General features: G+C 38.9%; 3 protein-coding genes across 5 annotated transcripts; 2 read left to right on the top strand and 1 right to left on the bottom strand.

Moving 5' to 3' along the window:
- Window positions 1–27: 27 nt before the first annotated feature.
- On the top strand, window positions 28–5799 carry dnaaf10 (dynein axonemal assembly factor 10). The gene is made up of 8 exons (XM_003438323.4): window positions 28–300; window positions 1392–1492; window positions 1745–1875; window positions 1999–2100; window positions 3317–3432; window positions 3913–4047; window positions 4979–5076; window positions 5171–5799. The coding sequence occupies exons 1-8, from the start codon at window positions 115–117 to the stop codon at window positions 5376–5378; spliced, it is 1077 nt and encodes a 358-aa protein (XP_003438371.1). The 5' UTR covers window positions 28–114; the 3' UTR covers window positions 5379–5799.
- On the bottom strand, window positions 5657–19419 carry LOC102078762 (uncharacterized). Of its 2 annotated transcripts, none has more exons than XM_013268437.3 (20): window positions 18909–19419; window positions 18623–18830; window positions 18211–18377; window positions 17765–17895; window positions 17415–17581; window positions 16068–16153; window positions 15617–15697; window positions 15133–15247; window positions 13126–13301; window positions 12553–12774; window positions 11859–12061; window positions 11197–11319; window positions 10802–10939; window positions 10341–10590; window positions 9999–10200; window positions 8763–8997; window positions 8371–8495; window positions 7871–8022; window positions 7074–7296; window positions 5657–6478 (listed from the first exon to the last, which is right to left on the bottom strand). In XM_013268437.3, the coding sequence occupies exons 1-20, from the start codon at window positions 19065–19067 to the stop codon at window positions 6339–6341; spliced, it is 3303 nt and encodes a 1100-aa protein (XP_013123891.1). In that variant the 5' UTR covers window positions 19068–19419; the 3' UTR covers window positions 5657–6338. The 2 variants fall into 2 exon arrangements, with proteins under 2 accessions (XP_013123891.1, XP_025753101.1); XM_025897316.1 differs by having other exon boundaries at window positions 18211–18350.
- Window positions 19420–19498: 79 nt separating this feature from the next.
- c1d (C1D nuclear receptor corepressor) lies at window positions 19499–22272 on the top strand. Of its 2 annotated transcripts, none has more exons than XM_003438324.4 (5): window positions 19499–19616; window positions 19876–20017; window positions 21189–21255; window positions 21422–21477; window positions 21566–22272. In XM_003438324.4, the coding sequence occupies exons 2-5, from the start codon at window positions 19880–19882 to the stop codon at window positions 21755–21757; spliced, it is 453 nt and encodes a 150-aa protein (XP_003438372.1). In that variant the 5' UTR covers window positions 19499–19616; window positions 19876–19879; the 3' UTR covers window positions 21758–22272. The 2 variants fall into 2 exon arrangements, with proteins under 2 accessions (XP_003438372.1, XP_025753102.1); XM_025897317.1 differs by lacking the exon at window positions 19499–19616 and adding an exon at window positions 19671–19693.
- Window positions 22273–22529: the final 257 nt, after the last annotated feature.

The raw sequence follows: 22529 nt of genomic DNA, 5'->3' as shown, positions 1-22529 counted from the left end.
ACATTTTGTCAGGCATCTGTTAAGGCAGCCGCTTGCTCAGCTGTACCTAGTTTGTTTTGGGAGAGAGCGACAGTTGTCTACTTTTTCACGCCGATACCAGTGTTTCTCAGAAAAATGTCATCGCCGCTGTCGAAGCCTCAGATTATTACGCATATTCAGAAGAGTTTGAACTATACGGTTTTTGACAGTAAATGGATTCCCTGCAGCGCGAAGTTTGTCTGTCTGGGAAACTTTCCTAGTGGAACCGGAGTGATTCAAATATATGAAGTTCACCAAGGCGAGGCTCAGCTCATAAAGGAGGTACATTAACGTTCTACTCTTGTGGGCCGTTGTTCCTTTCTTTTCTCTCAGAGATTTCATACAAACGGCGTACAGAGCTAGCTAGCCCGTCGAAGATTTCTAGAAAAGTCTGGCAAGGATGTTTCCATGACAACAATTTGAAGGCAGCCAGTGCCCGTTCAATATTGTTCTACTGTAGATTATCCTAGGGTTGGCATACTTTATCCAGATTATACTTAAAAAGCAAATACTACAGCATCACTTGCAACGAGTAAAATATTGCTATGCTGCCACCAATGTATCGTACTACAAACAAAACTTACTGTTGTAGTTTTGCACCATGGCATGTGTGCCAGGCATCAAGATACAGATAAAGGAGAGCAAACGTAACAAAACGTGCATAAACATGATTCTTTTATACTTATCTTGCCTGTTTGTTTCAAATGTAGGTAGGTCATTTTGCTGCTAAAGCTTGAACCAAGAGTGCCTGCATGAGACGGTGCTGTGAAAAAGTATTTGCCCTCTTCCCAATTTCTTATGTTCTTGCATATTCGTCACGCATGTTTCAAATGATCAAGCAAATGTTAGTGTAAGACAAGAACGTCTTAGTTAAGGTCAGTGTTCATGATTCAATGATAAGAAAGAGAATCGGTAAAAATGGCATCTATGGGAGAGTTCCGTAGTGAAAACCAAAATGAACACAAAGGGCCATCTCACATTAGGTAAAAAACAAAAACAACAAATTGATGTTCCCCATTATTCTGTGAACTGACAAAGCGAAGTTGAACTTTCTGGGAGGTTTGAATCATGTTACATCTGGCGTAATACTAACACACCATTTCATAAGAGAACATCATACCAAACAATCAAACATGGTGGTGTGATGGTCTGAGGCTGTTTTGCTGCTTTTGGCCTGGACGACTTGAATTAAAAGATTCAACCAGAAAATCCTAAAGGAGAATGCCTGACTGTCAGTTTATGCCCTGAAGCTCAAGCTCACTTGGATCATGAAAATACATTTTCACTGCACTCCTTCCACATTGCTTTTCCATTATATGTTGAATTGTCCCATTCACGAAACTAAACAAACTCTTACCTCTGATATGTTTCAGGTAGAGAAACCTAAAGCTATAAAGTGTGGAACATTTGGGGCCACGTCTCTTCAGCAAAGACACATAGCAACGGGGGATTTTGATGGAAATCTCAATATATGGTATTGTATACACCAATTATCAGTGTTGTGCCTGTAATAAGAAGAATCAAACTGGGAAAGCAAGGCTTAAATTCTATTTTTAACCAAAAAACATTTCTTATGTTTACTGTAGATCTTATATTCAACGCTGGTTCAGTCCCAAAGACAGTTATAATTCGAATGGAATTAAAAAAAATGTAAAGGAAATGATATTTTAAAAATACGTTACGTCGACATTAGACTTATTCAGTACTGATGTCCTGTGGTTCACAGGAATCTAGAGACCCCGGATGTGCCCGTATATGCTGTAAAGGCCCACAAAGAGATAGTGAATAGTATTGATGGTGTTGGTGGTCTGGGGATTGGTGATGGTGCGCCTGAGATCGTCACCGGAAGCAGAGATGGTAAGAGCATTTAAAAAAACAAACAAAAAAAAACTAGATTGTAATTACTTTTCAGTGCAATGATAGTGGGAAAGTAAAGTACATGAAAATAAGACTAGATCCTACATGATTGTCTTTTAATAGGTACAGTAAAAGTGTGGGATCCGAGACAGAAGGATTCCCCTGTAGCCAACATGGAGCCAATGGAAGGAGAAACCAAGAGGGACTGCTGGACTGTTGCTTTTGGTTTGTAAAATATTCTTCAGAAACTAAGTTGATAGTGCTGGTGCTTCACCTACTTCCATGGTGTGCAGAAAAGAACATGAAGTCTGAAGAGGTTTAGGCTCCTGCAATAGTTGTGGTAGTATAAAGGACACTGTTACAGCTTGTGGCCCTTAACAGGGTCCTCACAGAACATTATTTTCTTAAGGGCTGAAGTACCAACATCCACAAGTAAAGTTTAAAAACATGGTCTCCACATTATCTGTATCCACAGGGACAGGAATGTAATGCATTTGTTTGATAGTGATAAGAACTAATACAGTCATGGGTTATATTAATACTAAGAAGCAGTAAAAAGATACTTATCATATATTCTATTGTGTGCAATTTCAGGGATTTCTTTATACCTAGTAAAGGGGATTATTTCTCTGAATTTCAAACAGCAGAACACAGCCCAAATGCTAGCTAGTCCCTTGGTCAAAGGTACAATGTAAGCAGAGAACATTCAAACTCCAGAGAGAAGCACCCTGTTCTGGGTCAGGCAAAGGACACTCTTGCTGTGAAGCAACAATGCTAACCTATCAGCCACCATAAATAAAGCTGCTGTAATGCACTGCATATAACTGATAAGACATGACAAACAAGGCACGGTGGTTAGCACTGTTGCCGCACAGCAAGAAGGTCCTGAGTTCAATTCCACCATCAGGCCGGGGTCTTTCTGTGTGGAGTTTGCATGTTCTCCCCGTGTTTGCGTGGGTTCCCTCCGGGTACTCTGGCTTCCTCCCACTGTCCAAAGACATGCAGCTTGTGGGGATAGGTTAATTGAATAATCCAAATTGCCACTAGGTGTGAATGTGTGAGTGTGAATGGTTGTTTGTCCCTGTATGTTGGCCCTGCGACAGACTGGCGACCTGTCCAGGGTGTACCCCGCCTCTCGCCCTATGACAGCTGGGATAGGCTCCAGTGCCCCCCACGACCCTGAAAAAAGGATAAGCGGAAGCGAATGGATGGATGGACATGACAAACAAAACTTTTTGGTTTGTTTTTCATATATACTGTTTTAAGAACATCCTGATTCATGCCCTCCAAACACGAAAGGTGCAAACAGATGGTACAGCGAAAAAAAAGCACATGAGCATGAACACCTATGAAAATGCAGCCATAAACCTTTGTTGTGCCTTTGTGTTTGTTATCAGTGATCTTTCCCAGGCTTAAAATATCCTTTACATTTACATTTCAGGTCATGCCTTTAATGATCAGGACCGCTGTGTTTGTGCTGGATATGACAATGGTGACATCAAACTCTTCGATCTGCGGAATATGTCTCTACGGTGGGAAACCAACATTAAAAATGGGGTGAGGTGAAAGAAAAAATTGTCAGTATGTGGCATATGTACATTTTCTACATTTTTTTCTGATTCAACCAAACGTGAATCAAAATAGTTGAAGCTAATGCTTTTTTTAAGGGTTGAATTCTTTTGGCACATAATATTTCCTTTGCACAAATAACAGATTTTGAACTATAATGCAGACAAAAACAGTGGAGACAGAGCTGAAAATGACTTCCCACGTCATTTACACTGCACATAAAACCACAGGGCAGTCTGAGGTGAATACTTCCTCACATGCCATAAGCAAGTACAAAGGATTGCTCTGATTTTATTACATGGCTGTCTCTTTCATTCAGTTCCTCTTGTGTATAAACCTGCCAGAAGTCATTATGCCAAGTTCAACACATTCTACTGCATGGTAAAATAGTTTGTGATGGAGCTTTGCCATGTGGTAGATATCCAGGGAGTTACTCTTTTTTTTTTTTTTTTTTTCTTTCTTGACCAGGTATGTTGCGTGGAGTTTGACAGGAAAGACATCAACATGAACAAGCTGGTGGCCACTTCACTGGAGGGAAAATTCCACGTTTTTGACATGAGGACCCAGCACCCTACCAAAGGCTTCGCCTCTGTTTCTGAAAAGGTAATTAACCTGGGTGGAGTGACTCAGATGGATATTTGGCTGCTATGTATGGGAAAAATGTCAAAAGGTTATTAGAACTATTATTGTTATTGTTACATTTGTGTGGTATAGAAAGAAATGGGGGCAAACGGCAATTTGACCGTTTTTACAGCTGGAAGTGTTTGGGGTCATGTTTGTCTAACTGCCTTTGTGTAACCGGCCAAAAAAATGAGACTGGGCATGTTAGGGAAGAGATGTGTGGCTTTTTGTGGGAAAATGCTGGGAAAACCACACTTAAATCAGGATTAGTGCACAGCCAGCTTTCCAAGTGTTAGCTAGGCCCAGGAGATCCAGGGGCCTGGCTTTCTAAATATTTGTCCAGTTCTTCTGAGCAATCAACAGTTGGCACACCAGTGTCTCCAACCATGAGTCATAAGGTTCCACCAAGAATTTCAGACTAAAATACAAGATGGACTTTACAAGGTATCATGATGGTTATTATAGTCAAAGTCAGATTGCAGTCATTTTCAAAGCATCAAGAGCAGCCTCTTTCAAGTGGATTCTTAAGTTTTTCTGGTTTGCTTTTTAATTTCCTTTCCTATGTCTACATATTTTGTGTGTTTTAATGCAAATTCTTTTTTTGTGGAGATTTTTGTGGAAACAAAAGCTTTTTCAAATTCAGTTTCTCCAGCTGAACCAAGGAAAATGAAGCATTTTTGGCAATGGAAGTGAGGGAAAGATGCAATGTCAGAGATCGGACTATTCCATTGATGACATAAATTTAACTTGTGTTTTGAATTTAAGTCCATACCAAAGAAGAGTCAAAACAGGAATCTCTAAAAACAGCACAAGTCACACTTTGTGACTGTCATCAGTCTAAAGTGGTTGAAAGGTTTTCTTTACAGTCTTTCGGTACACTTTATGTACTAAACATGACTCTTCTCTGTTTTAGGCTCATAAGTCGACGATTTGGCAGGTGAGACATTTGCCTCAGAACAGAGACATCTTTATGACCACAGGAGGAGCCGGGAACCTACATCTATGGAAATAGTAAGTAACCAGTCAAGTCAGTCAGCAGACACCATGGTCTTTCCTGTAAACTGTAAACTAACCATAATTTTTTGTGTTTTGATGTCATTTCCAGTGAGTATCCTGCTCAGAGATGCAAGAAAGACTCTGATGGTGTTGACGTAGGTGTAGCTGGATCTGTCAACCTCTTACAGAATGTCACTCTGTCTACTCAGCCAATTGCCAGCCTGGACTGGAGCCCAGACAAGCAGGGCCTGTGTGTGTGTTCGGGTTTTGACCAGTCTGTCCGTGTACTTATTGTCACTAAACTCAACATAGTTTAACAACTGCACTGCATAAAAGACTTTTTGTGATCTGTGCAGCCTAATATGGGAAAAACAAAAAACAAACAAGTATCTGCAGTGCTGCACCGCCCGTGTGTAAGTCACAGACTTAATGACAAGCAGTCTTTTAGTAGAAGACACCAATTTTCTACTACAAGTCTTGGAGACTGCTCATGTCCTTTTCAATCAATACTCCTTTAAAGAAAAAGTATTTAGATTAACTGGGAAACTTGAGTTTGGCCATTTTTCCCCCTCTGTTAAATGATATCCCTAAAAAATGTGTGTTGTCTGGCTGAGCACTGCAGATAATATTATCCTTTACTGCAGAGAAATATCCCTGTAACGCAATTATACATTTCCTGTAAAGTCTCTATGTGGATGAAAAAATAACTGTAGCCTCTGGCTTGGAATTACTGTGGGATCAAGATTTATTTTCTCTCATCAATTTCTGTTTTTGTAGGAGGAAACTGAAAAGTTTTCCGTTGTTGCACTGTCAGTGAACATTGTTGTAGTTCACTTTTGTCTATTGTTTAAGTTGTGGCTTTTCAAATGACATTTTCAAGAGGTGTTTTTCCTAATTAAATCTGTATTTGAATAAAAACAAAAGGATTTCTCAGTGGCTTTAACCAAATACCAATGGCTTATTTCATACTGCAGTAGTAATTGTAGTCAAGATAAGTAGTTTTGTTTATGAACACACAAAGGCTCAATCACAGTTGCACGTCACCCCTTTGATTTGCATGCTACTATAAGTGTTAGTGTGTCCCATTTCTTTTGAAGACAACATTAATGGTCATTTACACTTTGAAATGAAATGTGGGGGGCCATTTAAAAGGCTAGATGGTGAATGCCCTACCATACACAGCAGCCAGGGAGAAGAGACCAGGATTAAACTGAAGACTCCAAATTAAGACAAAAGATGGGAATTTTTTACATCAACAAGGCAAACAACCAAAAACATCATATCCAGCACTTGAACTTAAAGAAGGTCTGCAGATCCTCATCATCCTCTTGTCTGTTGTGAATCCCCGCATAGATGGTCTTTAGCAGCTTGGTCTTACACTTTCCATCCAAAATATGAATGTAATGCTCTATGCAACCTGCACACACAGCCACAGATTTGCATATCAAAGTTAGTTCACTCACACTGACAAAAATATTGTAACATGTCATGTTGTCTGGGTGTGTCTGACAAAATATTAAATATCTTTATATAACTACCTTATTATATCCTGACTTTCCCTGTGGCCAGACAGTTTATTTGACAGCAGTCACCATATATGTATTACTATTTAGTATGCAATATGCCATCTATCTGTCAATCACACCAGCTGAATGTGATACATCTCTATAAATAACATGACATGGCACGTCACATGGGTCTGGCAGCATGATTTCAGTACAACACATTTGGTAAATATAGTCCAGCTGCCTATAAAGAAAATCACGGTAAACCAGTATTTTTTTTACCCCTAAAAATGTATCTGTAGCTGGCAATCTTAATAAGCAACACTCACACTTGTTAGCAGATGCTGTCCATGTCCATTCAAAATCATTAAAAAGTTATTTAACTAGACATTCTGTTTAAACTCTAAAGGTTTCTGTAAATAACTTTTAACTGTTCAAGTCTGACTTTTCCAAAGCTAATACCAGGTGTTTATAGTATTTACAATAATAATAATAAACAGTAATCACTTAGGCCCATGACTTTGCCATAAGCTATGAGGCTGGGGCCCAGCTGTGGGTGGTCGTACTGCTCCTGAGACATCAGCATGCGCACAATCTCTCCTGTGATGAAGGCATCTTCGAAGTTTTGCTCAGCCACAGGCTTCAAAGGAAATTTGCAGTATACATCCAAAGCAGCCTGAGGGTCGGATGGCTCCAGCAGCTGCGCAAGCTCAATGTAGGCATCATGGATCTAAACAGTCAGTTCATTAATCACATCTGATCTGCACTGCATTAAAACAGATAAACACCAAGAGCTTGAGACTCTTTTTAAAAAATACTTAAACTACAACTTCTAGAGGATTTCTAAATATCGAAGACATGTAATGGGAAATCTTTTTCCTAAATGTTCTTAAATAACTATATTCACTGTAGATGTAGATGTATGAAAGTATTTAGTCAGAAATCTCAGCTAAATTTGAGTCAAATTATCAAATAATGTCATTTTATTAGTTCTATATGAATCCTTTCCCTCATATTTTGAATGTCTTGACTTATACTGCACATTTTCTTCAGACATAATTGAGTTTTTTTTTTCAGGTAAAGATGTATGAACAAAGGGTAACCGCTTTCAAGTCTTGGACAGGAGACTTTAAAATCTAAATATATATAGTTTAATTTTCTAGTCGAACAGCAGAACATGTGGTTATTCCACAGAGTTGGTGGGTGAAAGAATATGTTAATAAAATCCTTACTTAATGTGACTGGAAGCTATTGGGAAACTATTTGAGAAACTCTTTAAAATGCAAAGATAAAAGATAACTGACCTCTGGTGTCATTGCGATGACCTCTTGGTATAGCTGTTTTGCTTGGTCCTGGGTGTTTGGAGATCGTGAGTAGGCTCGAGCCAGACCCAGTCTTGCTGCATGAGATCTGCGGTTCACCAGACTGGACTCATGGATTTTATCTGTCACAGCAACTGCACAGAGATTGTTTTTAATCCCATATTGTACCCATTTAATGTTCTTGGAAACCAAAAACCTAAAGTAAAGAAAATTTGCATATTTATGGACGTGGTGCTAAACAAGTAATGTCAAATCATCTGCATTTCAAGTTATCAATACCACTGTTTTGCATGTTATACAATCAGTTAAACAGCATTATATTTGAACTTCTTAAACAGAAAAATGCATAAGCTCTCTTTTATCATCAAGATTTAGATTTTCTCTGTGTAGGTTTTTTTTCTTTATTGTAGCTTGCAAAACCTGTTCACACGTCACCAAGAAAGGATTTTCAGTTTCCCAGACTTGCCTCTGTAATGCCTTACCCTCAGCTGTCTTTAAAGTATCAGAGAAACTGTCCTGTTTAGACTTGTTGAGCGGGAGCTGAGGTTTAGTGTTATTACTAGAAAGTTTCACCCTATCTGGCTTGGCAGCTGCTCCAGAACTCCCCCTACAGGAGAGAAAGCATAATACAGACTCTCTAAAAACATATTTAATATTCAAGTGAAAAGTCTGTTTTTTTTGTTAGTTTGGTTGTTTGTTGTTGTTTTGTCTTTTCATACAGCAGACCCAGAATCATAAATAGTAAAAGGCTGTTTTTGAAAGCAAGGCAAAGCTATACATGCTATAAATCCATAGGAAATCATTCATGCTATCACAATGGGAAAGGGAAAACCATCTAAACCATGTATCTACGAGCACCTTACTCAGTACAAACCTGGCTGCAGGGGTTTTGGCTGGATTCCGGACAGCCTTCCCTCCCCTGATGGGAGCTGGAGCCGGTGCTTTGGTTACAGCTACTGCTACAAACCTAGAACCTCCCCTGACCTGCTGCACTCCTCTTTTTGCCAATTTGATGTCACAAGGCTCCTTTACACCAGCTGGCTGGGTGATGGACTGCTTGGCAGCTTCCTTAGTTTTAACCTCCACCTTTTCCTGCCACCACTTTTGTTCTGAGCAAACAGGTAATGGTGAGGAAAAGTTAAATTCCAAAAGGCTACATTAAAAATGTGTTAAAAACACTAGCCTATTGGAAGAAATAACAGAACATTCATTGAACACAATCATCAGTTTGATAGGAATTAATAATTCTGGCATGAAATACAAGCACAAGACATGGAATATAAAAGTCACGTGACCACCAGAGATGTCAATGAAGTAAGTTTTCTAGAGAATATGAGGTCCTTTTCATTCATTATGCTAACATATGCTTTCTTGCATCCCCTCTCCTCCCATAGCATGGAAATTGTTTCCTAAAGACCATCACAGAAGAGCTTCCAGTTCCGTGAATGTACTTGAAGGACATGAGGGGCTATGAGTATCATTTTGGGGGTTCTATGAAAAAGGTTTATGACACTAACCTTTCCATTAATTGAAATATTTAAAATGAATTCTAATTGACTAAAATCAACACTTGCAATAATGCCACTACAATTAAGATACATTAATCAATGAACATATCTTATGAGAAAAAAACAAGAAGTCATTATATTAGAAGCTCTGTGGACATTCATATCATTTGGTGATGCAGCTGTGAACCTTCTTAAGTAACTAACGTAACTTCAGACCGACACTATGGAGGCAAGGATTTTTCATTTGGCAGCTTTGATTCTTGCATCTTGGCATCGCTTCCTATCATCTCTCTCACATCCTTGCAGGGAGCAAGAAATGCAAGTGAAGGAAGTGAGGAGGCACATTAGCATAATGAAAAGGACCCATGGTGTTGCCAGCAGCCTACGGTGGTGACCTTCCTCCCACTTGTAAGGTGGAGGAAGCTGGTTCATCTGGCTGGGGTCAGGCCTACAATTCTGCTTTATTTTTATGTAGTTTTCTACACATTACAGGTAAACCAGCTTTATTCACCTCACAAGTGAAAAGAAGTGCACCACTGCAAGCTGCTGGGAAAACCATCTTCTCTGGAAAAGCACACTTCAGTTAATGTACAGAGACTCACTGGTCAGCTGTTCAGGGGGCTCTCCAATCTGAGTCTTGAGTTCCAGCTCAATGCTGGCCTGGAGGCTGAGAAAGGCATCACTTATGGCTTCCTTTGACCTTTCTGAATTTGTGTTATTGTCGTACTGAGCCAGCTGTGCCAGACCCAAGAGACAAAGGGCATGGCTGTCACGCGGTGTGGTTACTACTGCAAGGTGGCACGTCTTCATGCACCAGCAGTAAACAAGCAGAAAGGGAAAAAAAGTCTGAATTATGTCACACGAAACAATCTTGGAAATGAACAGTGACTCTATGGATTAGGTACCCTGCACTCGTTGTAAAAAAGAAAGCTGAACACTCATACCCTTTCCTGCATGTCAAGAAGTTCCTGACAGGGAGTGATAGAGGTGTGACGTATTAGAGCTGTGAGGGCCTGGCATCTTTTTGCCACCAGAGACTGCCTCTCAATGCCAGTCTTAGCCTGGCATTCACTCTGCTGGGTCAGCCTCTGCAGCAGGGCAAAGTGAGCATCCAGCAGCACCCACTCCAGCTGCCTGCTCACCTCACCACGACGCACACACTGACTCACACTCTGGGCACTCAGCATTGCCACACTGAAGCAGTCCAGCACAGAGACAAGAAGACAGTGTTTTTATGTAGTGGTTTAAACAGCTAAACTGGCTTGTACTCTTAAATGACAGGACTTTTCTTTGGATCGCACATTCACTGCTGAGATGAGAGAGACAGCTCGTGAGAGCTGATATCCACTGCAAACCCCGAATAATAAAACCAGCAAAAAATAAGAACTCCCAAAGTTTTACATACATATAATAGACCTGTTCAGCACTCATGGCCTTTGTGCATAATGTGTTTCTCTGCTGCAGTTGCCCCAGAGTAAGAAGGCCTCGTAGGAACTGTGTGTTGAGGCTGGACAGAGGGTCCGATAGATCCTGCTCCTCCCAGCTGTAAACGAAATCATAAAATATATGGCAGCACAAAAACAAAACAGCCATTATAACTCTATAGATGACACAACATAAAGTGTATCAGTGTGCTTCTGTAGATGATAGCACTCTCTTTCCTCTCCTTTCCACAGGCTTAAACAGAACAAGCCAGTATATTATTGTTGCTGTCATGGCCTCACACTCTCCCTCTCTCACTGAATATATCCACCTCCACCTCCACCACACACACTCTCTCTCTCACACACACACACACACCTCTTGCTGCAGCGCTGGCTGATAAAGTGCTCCAGTCCCTGTTGTAAGAACAGAGCAGCCTCCTTCTCTGCATCCTCAGAGGCTTTCTGTTCCTGCAGTAGCAGACCCAGGCCTGCGAAGAATCTGGAAAAAAGAAAGGCAACACACATTGAAGAGCTCTGATCTAGTTTTTAGATGTTTAGAATCTAGACCCAGTTTACCCTGTTTAACAGTCTAATCTTAGAAAGGTTATATGATAGAGGGCTTATTGTGGAGTGAGAATTTAAGAAGGAGAATAAGGGCTTTTTCAAACCTGCTCTTACACAGCCACAGAAAGGATGTGCATATTTTAACCTCTCTGTATTTTGTTCTTGATTACCAGAAACTCAGTAGCTGAGCAACAGATTGTCAAACTCTTGCTTTTAAGCTGTTACCAGCAGATTAAATAATTGTTAGTATCATTTTTCAGTGGATCTCTGTGAGTTTCAGCATTGATTTTCTGGCTGATATCTAATCTATTATCTATGTCACAGTGACATCACAGTGAGAGCTGCATAGCTTCCTAACTTTGCAATATTTAATCAGCTTCTTTAATCTAGTTTCTTGTTACTATTACAAGTTACTATTAGTATTACAATATTTTTCCTTCTTCTCCTACCGTACGTACAAATCTGCAAACTGACCTGAGTGCAGGGTGTAGGGGCCGTAGGGCCAGCCCATTGTGAAAGTGCAGCAGGGCTTCCCTTTCCCTCCCTTGCAGCAGCAGCAGCCTTCCTGCATGGAGGCTGTACTCCCAGCTTTCTGGGCACAGAGACCAGGCATCCAGGTACTTCAGAAGGGCTCGGTGGACATAGCTCTCTTTATCCTGCATAGTTGCATTGATGTCCTGCAACCGCCAAGTCCAAGTTTATTGATGATAAGTAACAGTCATAGATGCTTTGACTCTAAACAACCATACAGAACAATATCTATATTTGTCATGGTAGTGAATGCAGAACTGAAGTAACTGGAACTGTGACAGTTTTTTGTGTTTCCTTAAAACAACAATATTGATTTCTATAAGTAGCAATGAAAAACATCAAGATCTTCAGCTGAATAAAATTCAGCTCTGTGACGACTTAAGTGTCTTTGAAAAGCCTGTGGAAATGCTAACAGTAATATTCTGAGATGTTGAACTGAATAGGGTTTACAAAAGGGTTAGGGTGGTTTTACATTCTAACAGATCACTCATAAGTCAAAGAGAAGTTGCACTGATGTTAGGAAGAGGGCGATAGCCTGTCTGTACTGGCCCCTCACTAATCTTTTTCATCACTATCAGATAAAACAGTTTCCTCAAGCAATAGAAGCAGAGGTACTGACAGCATATGACACAATTACCTTGCCAGTGTTCTTAGAAAGCCAGATGTAGAGAGTCTGAACATAGTCTGCTTTGCTGGACTGTCCCTGCTCTTTGAGCAGATGATACTCTTTATCCAGAGCCTGCAGCTGGTTCTCTACTGTGGGTGTTCCAAGGAAACCGTGCAGTTTACACACAGCCAAGATGTCATCCTGATGTGCTGTTGATTTGGCATCACTTAAATCATTTTTCTCTCTGTCAGCCTTTGAGTTGAAACATGAGAGGTTCATTAGCTTTCAACTCAAAAATCAACAAGACAACTGATTTACAATAAACTGGCAAAAAAGTACTATTTTTATATTTTATGAAAGCTTTGTCAAATTTCATAAATCTCTAAACTTCCACATGCTTATGAATAATGAAAGTGTGTACTGCAACATCAAAGCAATGTTGTTAACATTTCAGCTGTAATTGACCATATATTTTAATTTAAAATTAGCATGTTATTTACCATGTAATTCTGATTAAAATAACCTTCAGTAATTTTTTTCATTGTTTTGCTACAACTAATATGCTGCATAGAGAGCTTTTATTTGTGTATAATAGTACCACACCTTCCTCTGCAGGCCGTACATCTCTGTAGCGTAATGGTGCTCCTCCAGCACGACACCCAGCTGGAAGTGAAGCCTGGCATCTCTGGAGTTAAGTCTGATAGCTGATGCATAGTGGACAGCGGCCTGCTCCAGGCTATGCAGAGGAGAGTGGCCATCTTCATGCTGCAACAGGTCTCCTGTGGAAATGGGAAAAATAAAACACTGTGTTTTGTGTTACACATCTGACAGAGAGACCAGAGGATTTGCATATATATGAGAGAATTTGCACCTATATAGAATATATAGTACTGGCAAACTACATTTTTCATTGCTGCAGGATGACATTACATTTAAGAGTTTTAAAGACCCATTTAAAACCCCCTTCAGTTCAAATGTAAGATCAAACCAAACTTACAGTAGACTTCCTATCTACAATTTTACCATAAGTGTGTCTAGTTTAAGTATTTGGTTGAGCTTAAGAACACTGTCTAAATGTGTTTATTAATGTGAGAAGAAATACATGTTGTTGGCTGTTGTTACCACTAGCAATTTTATTGATCTTACACATATAAACATAGCTTGAAGTATTCAGAAAAACTGATTTAATCAGTACACAGCATGCGTCATGAATATTGGCTTAGTTTTGAATTTTATTAAGTAATTAAGCCCTTTATAATCAGCTGACTTGAGTTTAACTATTTTTGTAATTCTTTGGATTGTATTTGGTGGCATGCTCAAAACACTGTCAGCAACCAGCAGCAGTGTAAACTTGATGATCGTGTTTTGTTCCAGGAATTACAAAGAATTCAGCACTTATCATGTCACTTAGTAGTAATTAGTAGTACTTAGTAGTAGCAGTAATAAAATTAATATAGAAGTAAATCTTATTACAGCAGCTTTGGCTCTCCAATTTAATACATTTCATTCAGACTGTATTGAGCATCAGAAAAATAAAAAAAACTTGGATTAGGTATTGTGTGCTTTGTGAAATTGAACTCATTTTAAACAGCTTTTTAAAGGACAGTTTCATCTAAGCATGAATACTTCACAGCACAGGGCATAATGAAAACTAAACAGACTCTCCCATCTAGCTGCCTTCTCTTTTACTTACCGAGTACTGGATGCGCCTTTTGCATGAAATATTGAAAGAGAGTATCTTCCCTTGGCAAGTGCATCCTTTTTCTGTCCAAGTGCACTGATGTCAAGCTTTTAATTTGTTATATTCCCTGGTACATTACATAATCCAACAAGCAGACCCATTCAGCATTTGCTGTTTTATAACTGATATATGCTACTTAACAGAAAAGTCATTTTAGCTAATGAAATTTTTGGGTCTGACAGAAGCATTGACCTAATGTTCATGTGCAATAAACAGTGCCTTAAAAATGAAAATGTTTCAACAGGCCACATGAAACATGAAAGGTCAAAAATCAGTACTTTTTATTAACAACCTTCCATGCAGCTCGATCTTTGAAAATAATTTCTTGTACTTTATGATGTCTGCCTCTCTTTCTTGGTTCAGTTCCAACGACATTCTCATTTTGTTACTTTTCAGTCACAAAAAAATTAGCAAGGCAAAAGAAGCTGAGAAAACATGAGCACAAACTTGAGTGTGAGTGTCTGGCATGTCAAATAAAAGAGAACGCTTCAGAAGTAGCCACTTACCAGCCTGTTTTCATGTATTTTTTATTAGCTTTAAGCTGAGCTGTGTTGTCAAGGCAAGGCGAGGAAAAAGTCCTTTTGCTCAAGAGTATTTTTAAATAATCGGTAAATAGCCTGTTTAAAAATAAAGGCAACTACAGACATTCGTCATTAGGGCAGATGGTAATTTAGACAGATTAGTCAGCATTTTATAAAAAGTAACAGGTGAAAAAATGCATTTGGTTTTTTTTCTGACTTTCTAGTTTGTATTATAATAGCTTTACACTCTGCCTGACCCACATTTTGTTTTGGATCACCATCTTACAATGCAGCATAATAATTCACAAAGTGTTAAAATGTAGGCGTGAAAGTGAAAGTGCTACATGCCTGGCTTTGGCAGATGTTGCCTGTAGAGTTTCAGGTGCTCCTGGGCCAAAGCACACAACTTGTCCACATTGTCTTCTGCTGCTGTCATTTGGAGTCTTTCCTCCCAGTTACGAAGCTGTAGTAGAAAATAGACCAAGCAGGAAAGCTTAAACAGATACAGTAGGAGTAGTGATATGAGCTATATTATAACTTATATTTAACACTGGAGAATATGATAAAGGCAAATCATCTACAGCCTCATTTATATCATAATTATGATTCATAATCATATTATAACACAATCAATGTTAAAATAATTTTTTTTATTTTCATTTGATTAAGTGGGTAAACTATCAAGGTCCTAGATTACCCACATTCACCACAAGATAGAACTATGGCCATAAATAATTGTACTGTAGGTTGTTAGGTTTGCTGTGTATCATCAACATCAGTCAGAATATTAACTAACTGGACACTGAAAGAAGTACGCAATAGAGCTTATTACCTCACAGGTGTGTTTGGTCTCTGTCTCCCGACATTTGGCTGATTCAAAGTGCTTCTTATACCAATCTGTCTCAGTTACATCCTAAAAGAAATATTATCCTGATTATACCACAAAAAAAAAGATTTTATAAAGTGCATTTACCAGGTTCCACTGATAAAGCTTTGAACTGGAATGACAAGGTGGCTGTGCTGAATATACAGAACTGGGTTTATCATTCTACCAATGGTAAAATAACAATTACTGAAATGTAAAAATTATAAATGGTTGCTAAAAACTACTATTTTATTGACTCATTCAACATCAAAGTGGACACAACTTTTACTGTGGAAGTCAGACTTGCGTTTACTCACAGTTAAATGGAGCATTGCCTTGTAAATAAAGGATAAAGAGTGACAAAGTCGATATCAGTGATTCTGACAATGGAGGTTCCTGCTTAATCTTTTACACTGACCTTTGCATCTAGGTCCCCTGTAGGTTTATGTAAACAGTCCAGAATGTGTGACCCAAGCTCAGACAGTTTCATTGTAGTATCACACCCTTTGTTTAAAAGGGGAAAAAAGCTCATTAGAGGTGGACCGGGATGGATTCAGCTGTCAGTTTATTTAACAAATCTGTAGAATTGCTCCCCATGCAACGTCTCCCAAGGCAATGTGTCCAAACTAGCAATTAATTGACTCGATGAAAGCATGCTCCTGCACTCTCGATATTTTACCTCCATCTTTATTTCAGTCCATCTGTCCCTGTAGGTGCAAAAGGCTTGATAGGCTGAGATACTGGGCGGGTGTTTCAGGGTCTATTTGTTATGGTCATATCTTTCTAATCGATCTTTTTCTGTGGCTGCTTCTAAACACATGTTTTCTTCTACTTCTCTTCACCACAGTTTGCTGCAAAGTTCTGTTAAGGGGCGTTTATAAAGCATATTAAGGTTGAAATGTTGTATATAAATAAAACTGCCACTTGCAATTTAAGGACATTTTCCTTCACTGCTATGAGAATGACAGATGATCAGTTATATAAGTCTTTTAAGCCCCAAGGTGTTTCTAAGCTAGAGATTTTGCAGAGGTGCTGAGGCTCTATGAAAAGTTGGATGGCTGACAATTATCTCTAACTTAATGAAGAGAAAACAGAACTTCTTAATGTGCCCCTGACAGATTTGTACCCAAGATAATAAATAAGCTAAAAACTCATCTTTTTGAAACTTGCTTTTGGTAACTTTTTGTTTTAATGTTTTAGCATTTTTGTTGTGATGTACTTTGTGATATTTATCTTGGAAGATGCTATATAAATACAATTTTACTTTATTTGTACTTTTAACTAAATTAAACAATTTAAGAGAAGCCTTGATTATTTAGAAATACACATCTGAGTAAGCAAGCCAGATCTTCTGAAGGCCTGATATAAAATCCAGTCTTTGTCTCGTGACAGTTAGTGGCACAAGGTTTTAGTTAAGTAATAATACCCCCTGTCATTAGGGCAACATGATAGTTGTCTACAGTACTACATCATGTTACATGATAGTATAGCTTGTGTAATCACTTCTGCTAAGAGGTAAGATACCTGTTAACAATGTAGTTGTATGCATTTTCTATAGGTGTGAAAATAATGCAGTAACTCAAAGAATCCATATTAGAGCAGTGGCTTCATTTGTTATTCATTGATGTGACATTCATTGTATTAGAAGTTCAGGAATCTACGAGCTCTCTTTAAGAACAACAGAACCTCCTCCTATCTGAATATCCAGAATAAGAACATCCACTCTTCCCAGTAGCTTTAAACTAATATGTTTGAAATGCTTCACCTCTGTAAAAAAAGAAACACTTGACCAAGGCAGCTGACATCTTCTTGTCAAGGTCCAGTTCAACAACCTTCCAGCCGTCTCCGAGAGGACAATCACTAAGTGGGTCAACTTTTGATCTTCGGGCAAGCAACTCAATATAAGGCCTTGAGAAGATGCTCTTTGGTTCACTACAATTTAGCAAAAGAACAAATGTGTGAAAGGTAAATTGCTGTATATTGTAGTATTTTTTATATAGAGGAAATACATCATTCATTTGCGAATTAATATTCAGCATGAACCAAAGGATAAGTAATGGATGTGACTATTGGCGAATATGTTTTGCAATATGTGTTAACTGTTTCAAGACTTACCTGTGATTGATAGACAAAGGCCTGTAGAAAGCACTTAGGGATACTGGGCATTCATACTCCAGCTGCTGCTTCACATCAGTGAAAGTCACAGGCACAGGAAGCAGCTCTCGAGTCACCAACACCTTGTACACCTGAAAAGGTGAGAAGATCATTAGGTATAAAATGCTAGCTACTCCCTTACTGACAAAAGGTTACCACAGATAGATGTATGGGTACAAAGCAGATGGATCCACTCATGTGCAGGAGTTATTAGGGCTCCAACAGAGACCTTTAAAAAGACTCAAATTCCTAATAAGTTTCATTATGCAGAAGCAAAAGCAACACTAAAAGCATATGAAGTTTAAAAATTTAGAAAACTATATGTTATCAGGTGGATAATGATGAGTTTCAAAGCATTTCAAAGAATGCATATATAAAGTTTTTCCACCATCCATGTCTTATTATACCTGTGAAACACTGCCATCTGGTGAACAGACTGAAATCTCCACCACTGTGTCTCCAAAATTCAGAGGGACTGGTTCCGAGCTGTTCACCCCATTTACTGTAACTTTAATGCCTCTGTCAGGCACCTCAGGAAGGAGTGTCACTGAATTACAACAAAAGGGAACAGTACCTGGAGGGAAAACCCCCCCACAGAAGCACATAAAAATTTATTTTGTAAACTGAGAAATACTGCAAACCTTTTATGTCTCTGCATTTTAAATAATATTCACTTACAAAGTAGCATATTTATACATACATTTACACACATGTGTACTGCTGCTGCTGCTTTTGTGTATCAATTGAAATAGAAAACAAAACAAAGAATTATACATTTCATATACAACTTCTTGTTTAACACAGATAGGCTGTACTCACTATTGTATTCAAAAACTTTGGTGCAAAATGCGGGGTGAAGTGAAATATCTCCTTCCAAAGCCAGGTTACTGAGCTCTGCGATCTTTGCTGACAGTTTGGTGATTTCCACACTGTATTTCTTTATGGTACCATCCTCAGCTACCACCTCGATTCCTACTCTGTTCAACCCATCTTTCAGTGTAATCGTGTTAGACCTTTCACCGAAGAGCTGAAATAGAAATCACAAGGCTAAATTAGATGCGAAAGAGACTTGAATTGAGAAATAGAAGCCATAAAGCTTGCTCACAATACTATATGAAGCCCCACAGTCGCTTGTCATCACGTCCAGTGTTACTTCGTTGACGCTGCTCTCCACAGTCACTTTGTAGTCTGTGACTTCAGGTGTGAACGATGGACGGAGCGTCCCAGCAGAAACACAGAGCTTCTCTAAATCACAGTTGTCCATGATGACTCAGGCGTCTTCTTTATAGCTTGCTTGGGTTTAGCTACAACAGTCCCAAAACACAGCACTTCCCATCCTAGCGCGCTCAGTTTTATTTACCACACTGACGCCCCACGTTACCACAGTAACATGACCACTTCTGTTGTATTTAGATATTAAGTTACTACTACATATGAGTATTTTAAATAGATTTGGGCGTTTAATAGGAATGAAAACAACAGCTGGCACTTAAAGAAGTTTTTCGTTTAGACCCTTGCTTAAAAAAATGTGTCAAAAGTCAATAATAAGGAATATAGCGTCGATTTAGAGAATACACACGGTTATAGAAAAGCGGATATTGTTAATAAACAAAATATAGAAAACTGCAAATAAAATGTTTATCACGCTAAAAAAAAAAAATAAATTAAAAAAAAAAATTAGCTAACGATAACTAGCTGTTCCACTCATCCCACCGGCAGACGGCGGTAGAGGAGCGAAGAGGAAAGCGAAGACGACTAGGTCACAGTTTTAACGTCATTTCCTGTCGGCTAAAGCGTGTTGTTTGCTAACAGGGTAAGTATGTGATTTTTTTTCTTGTTTTGTTAGATTTAATTTACAGTGATCCTGGTTTGCTATTAAATCAGTAAATGGTAACTTACATCTATCCTTTTTGTCACTTTCCTCAGCTTATCTAAAGGTTATTTTGGTTTCCTGTTAGCATTTTATGCTAGCTCTCTCCCTGGACATACTGCTGTTGCTTTTCTGTTCTTCTAATGAAAAATAGTGCTACAGGAAAGTTACACGACGGTGTAATTATTCAATTATTTTACAGAAATATGGCCGCAGAAAGCGCCGCTGAGGACTACCCTCACGAGATAGATGAACAGCTCACGTGCTTCGACTCGTCAGTGACTTCAGTTAAAACCATTTTGGAGCAGTTGATGTCGATGCCCAGAAATGACCTGCTGCAAAAGGTAGGCCTAATACTATTATACACATCGGGTACTGTGGTCTTTTTGTTGGCTTAGATTTGTGCTTGTGCGTACCTACTATCTATATACCCTCGTGCACTCACCGGCCACTTTGTTAGGTACACCTGGTCACCTACTCGGTAACAGATTATTTAATGTGCCAATAGCTCAATCAATTTAGGAATGTGAACTTGGTCAAGAAAAACAACTGAGATGGGGATGGAACGTGGTCTTAGTATTTCAGAAAATTGCAGATCTTCTGGGATTTTCCGTCACAATCATTTCTAGGGTTTACATACAATGGTCTAAAAAAGAGAAAATATCCAGTGAGTGTCTGTTCTCTGGGTCAAAATGTCATGTTGATGCCAGACGTTGGAGGAGAATGGCCAGACTGCACAGGCTCATAAGAAGGCAACAGTAAGGGTATGCAGAAGAGCATCTGTGAACACACAACACATTGAACATGGTAGCTAATGGGTGACAGCAACACAAGACCACGCTTGGTGCCACGTTTATCTGCTATCAACTGTTCAGGCAGCTGGTGGTGGTCTAATGGTATAGGGAATTTTTTTTGCCATATATTTTTGGCCCCATACTACTAATTGTGTTTAAGTGCCGGCCTACCTAAGTATTGTTGTTGACCATGTCTATTCCTTTATGACCTCAGTGTATCCATCGTCTGATAGCTGCTTCCAGCAGTGTAACACGCCATGTCATCAGATCATCTCAAACTGGTTTCTTGACATGACTATTAGTTCACTGTACTCAGATGAGCTCCATAGTCACCAGATCTCAATGAAACAGAGCATCTTTGGGATGTGGTGGAACAGGAGATTCACATCATGGATGTACAACTGACATAGCTGTACCAGCTGTGTGATGCTATCATATCAATATGGACCAGAACTCTGAGGAATGTTTCCACCTCCCTGTTAAATCTATGCTATGAAGAATTACGGCACTTCTGAGGGCAAAGGATGTCAAAACCCAATGCTAGAAAGATGTACCTAATAAAGTGGCTAGTGTGTTTATTTTCTTTTATAGAGCAAAATTTTATTCAGTGAAACAATACTGTACGTTGAATATATATTACAAATACATTTAATGAAAAAAGTGATACTAATCTGTCATATGCAGGAGGTTATAAAAAAAATTAAATTTGGTTTATTAACAGTTGGATCCTCTGGATCAAGCCAAGCTGGATCTGATGTCTGCCTACACCCTTAATTCATTATTCTGGAGTGAGTTTTTTCCCTATTTGGTCTAATCGTTATATCTTGATGAATAAAAATGAAATGAATATAGTGAAAGCATACCAAAGAGACAAATACATTACAACTTTTCCGTACATGGATGTCATTTTGTGTGTAAAATGTGGATATGTGGCTTTATTTTTATCTTACCCAGTGTACTTGGTAACACAAGGGATAAATCCCAGAGAGCATGGAATCAAACAAGAATTGGTATGTGCCATCTATCTCTGACTTATTATTTGCTCACATGGATTCATATGTATTGTCTAATTCCTCAGTAACCATTCTGTTGTTTCAGGAGCGAATAAGAACATATATGAACAGAGTGAAAGAGATCACAGACAAGAAAAAAGCTGCCCGTCTGGATAAGGGAGCTGCTGCACGCTTCGTCAGGAGTGCTCTTTATGATCCTGATGATAAGGATTCTAAAAAAAAAGCAGCAGGCACATCTTCAGAAGCTCCTCCATCAAAGCGTTCAAAGCAGAAATGATATAAAGAAGAATCTGCAGAGTATGTCAAAGTGCAAAAGAGCACAACCTTTAAGGGTGATGAACACTGAGGTAAAACATTTTGGTCATAAGCCACATTTGAAGGCTACGGTTGTCTGATCAACAATTACACAAGACAGCTAAACAGAACAATTCATCATCAGGATCATAGCTTGGAGTCGTGTAAATTTTCATGGTTGCCCTGCAGCAGTCTGCAAATGTGTTTGACAAGCAAAAGACTGTATTTGCCACGTTTGACACTTCATCTCAGGGCAGTCTCAGATACTTTTGGATCTTGATGCCAAAAGCTGGTCTAGGTTTGATACATGTTGTAATGTTCTTGTAATGTTACACTGGTATAAATCTTTGTATTTTGAAAGTGATTCTATGAATCAAAAGGTTTTTTGGGTTTTTTATTTTAATTTTTTTTGTTTTAAACAAATGCAATGTTTTGAACATCATCAAGAAAAAGGTTTTGTGAGTATAATGCCTTTAGCATAAAAATATTCACCAAAAATACAGTGTTTGAATTATTTTCTTTTATACAGTTTATGGGCAGCATGGTGCTGAAATGTTTAATAGTGTCGCATTATAGGAAGATTGTTACAGGATGCAAACCTTCTGCTCAGCTGTCCGTTTCCTCTGGTCGATCTGAGAGTGCATGGTGGTTGTATAAATTGACCGTATGATACACTGCTGATCTATCTAAGGCAATGGTCAGCAATTAATTTTCCTAAAGGGCCACATGAGAAGCTAGGATTATCGTTGAGGGCC

Source organism: Oreochromis niloticus, linkage group LG13 (assembly GCF_001858045.2).
Source record: "Oreochromis niloticus isolate F11D_XX linkage group LG13, O_niloticus_UMD_NMBU, whole genome shotgun sequence".
In the NCBI taxonomy this organism is placed as follows: domain Eukaryota; kingdom Metazoa; phylum Chordata; class Actinopteri; order Cichliformes; family Cichlidae; genus Oreochromis; species Oreochromis niloticus.
Note: the sequence above shows the minus strand (reverse complement) of the source record. Positions and strands in the feature narration are given on the sequence as shown.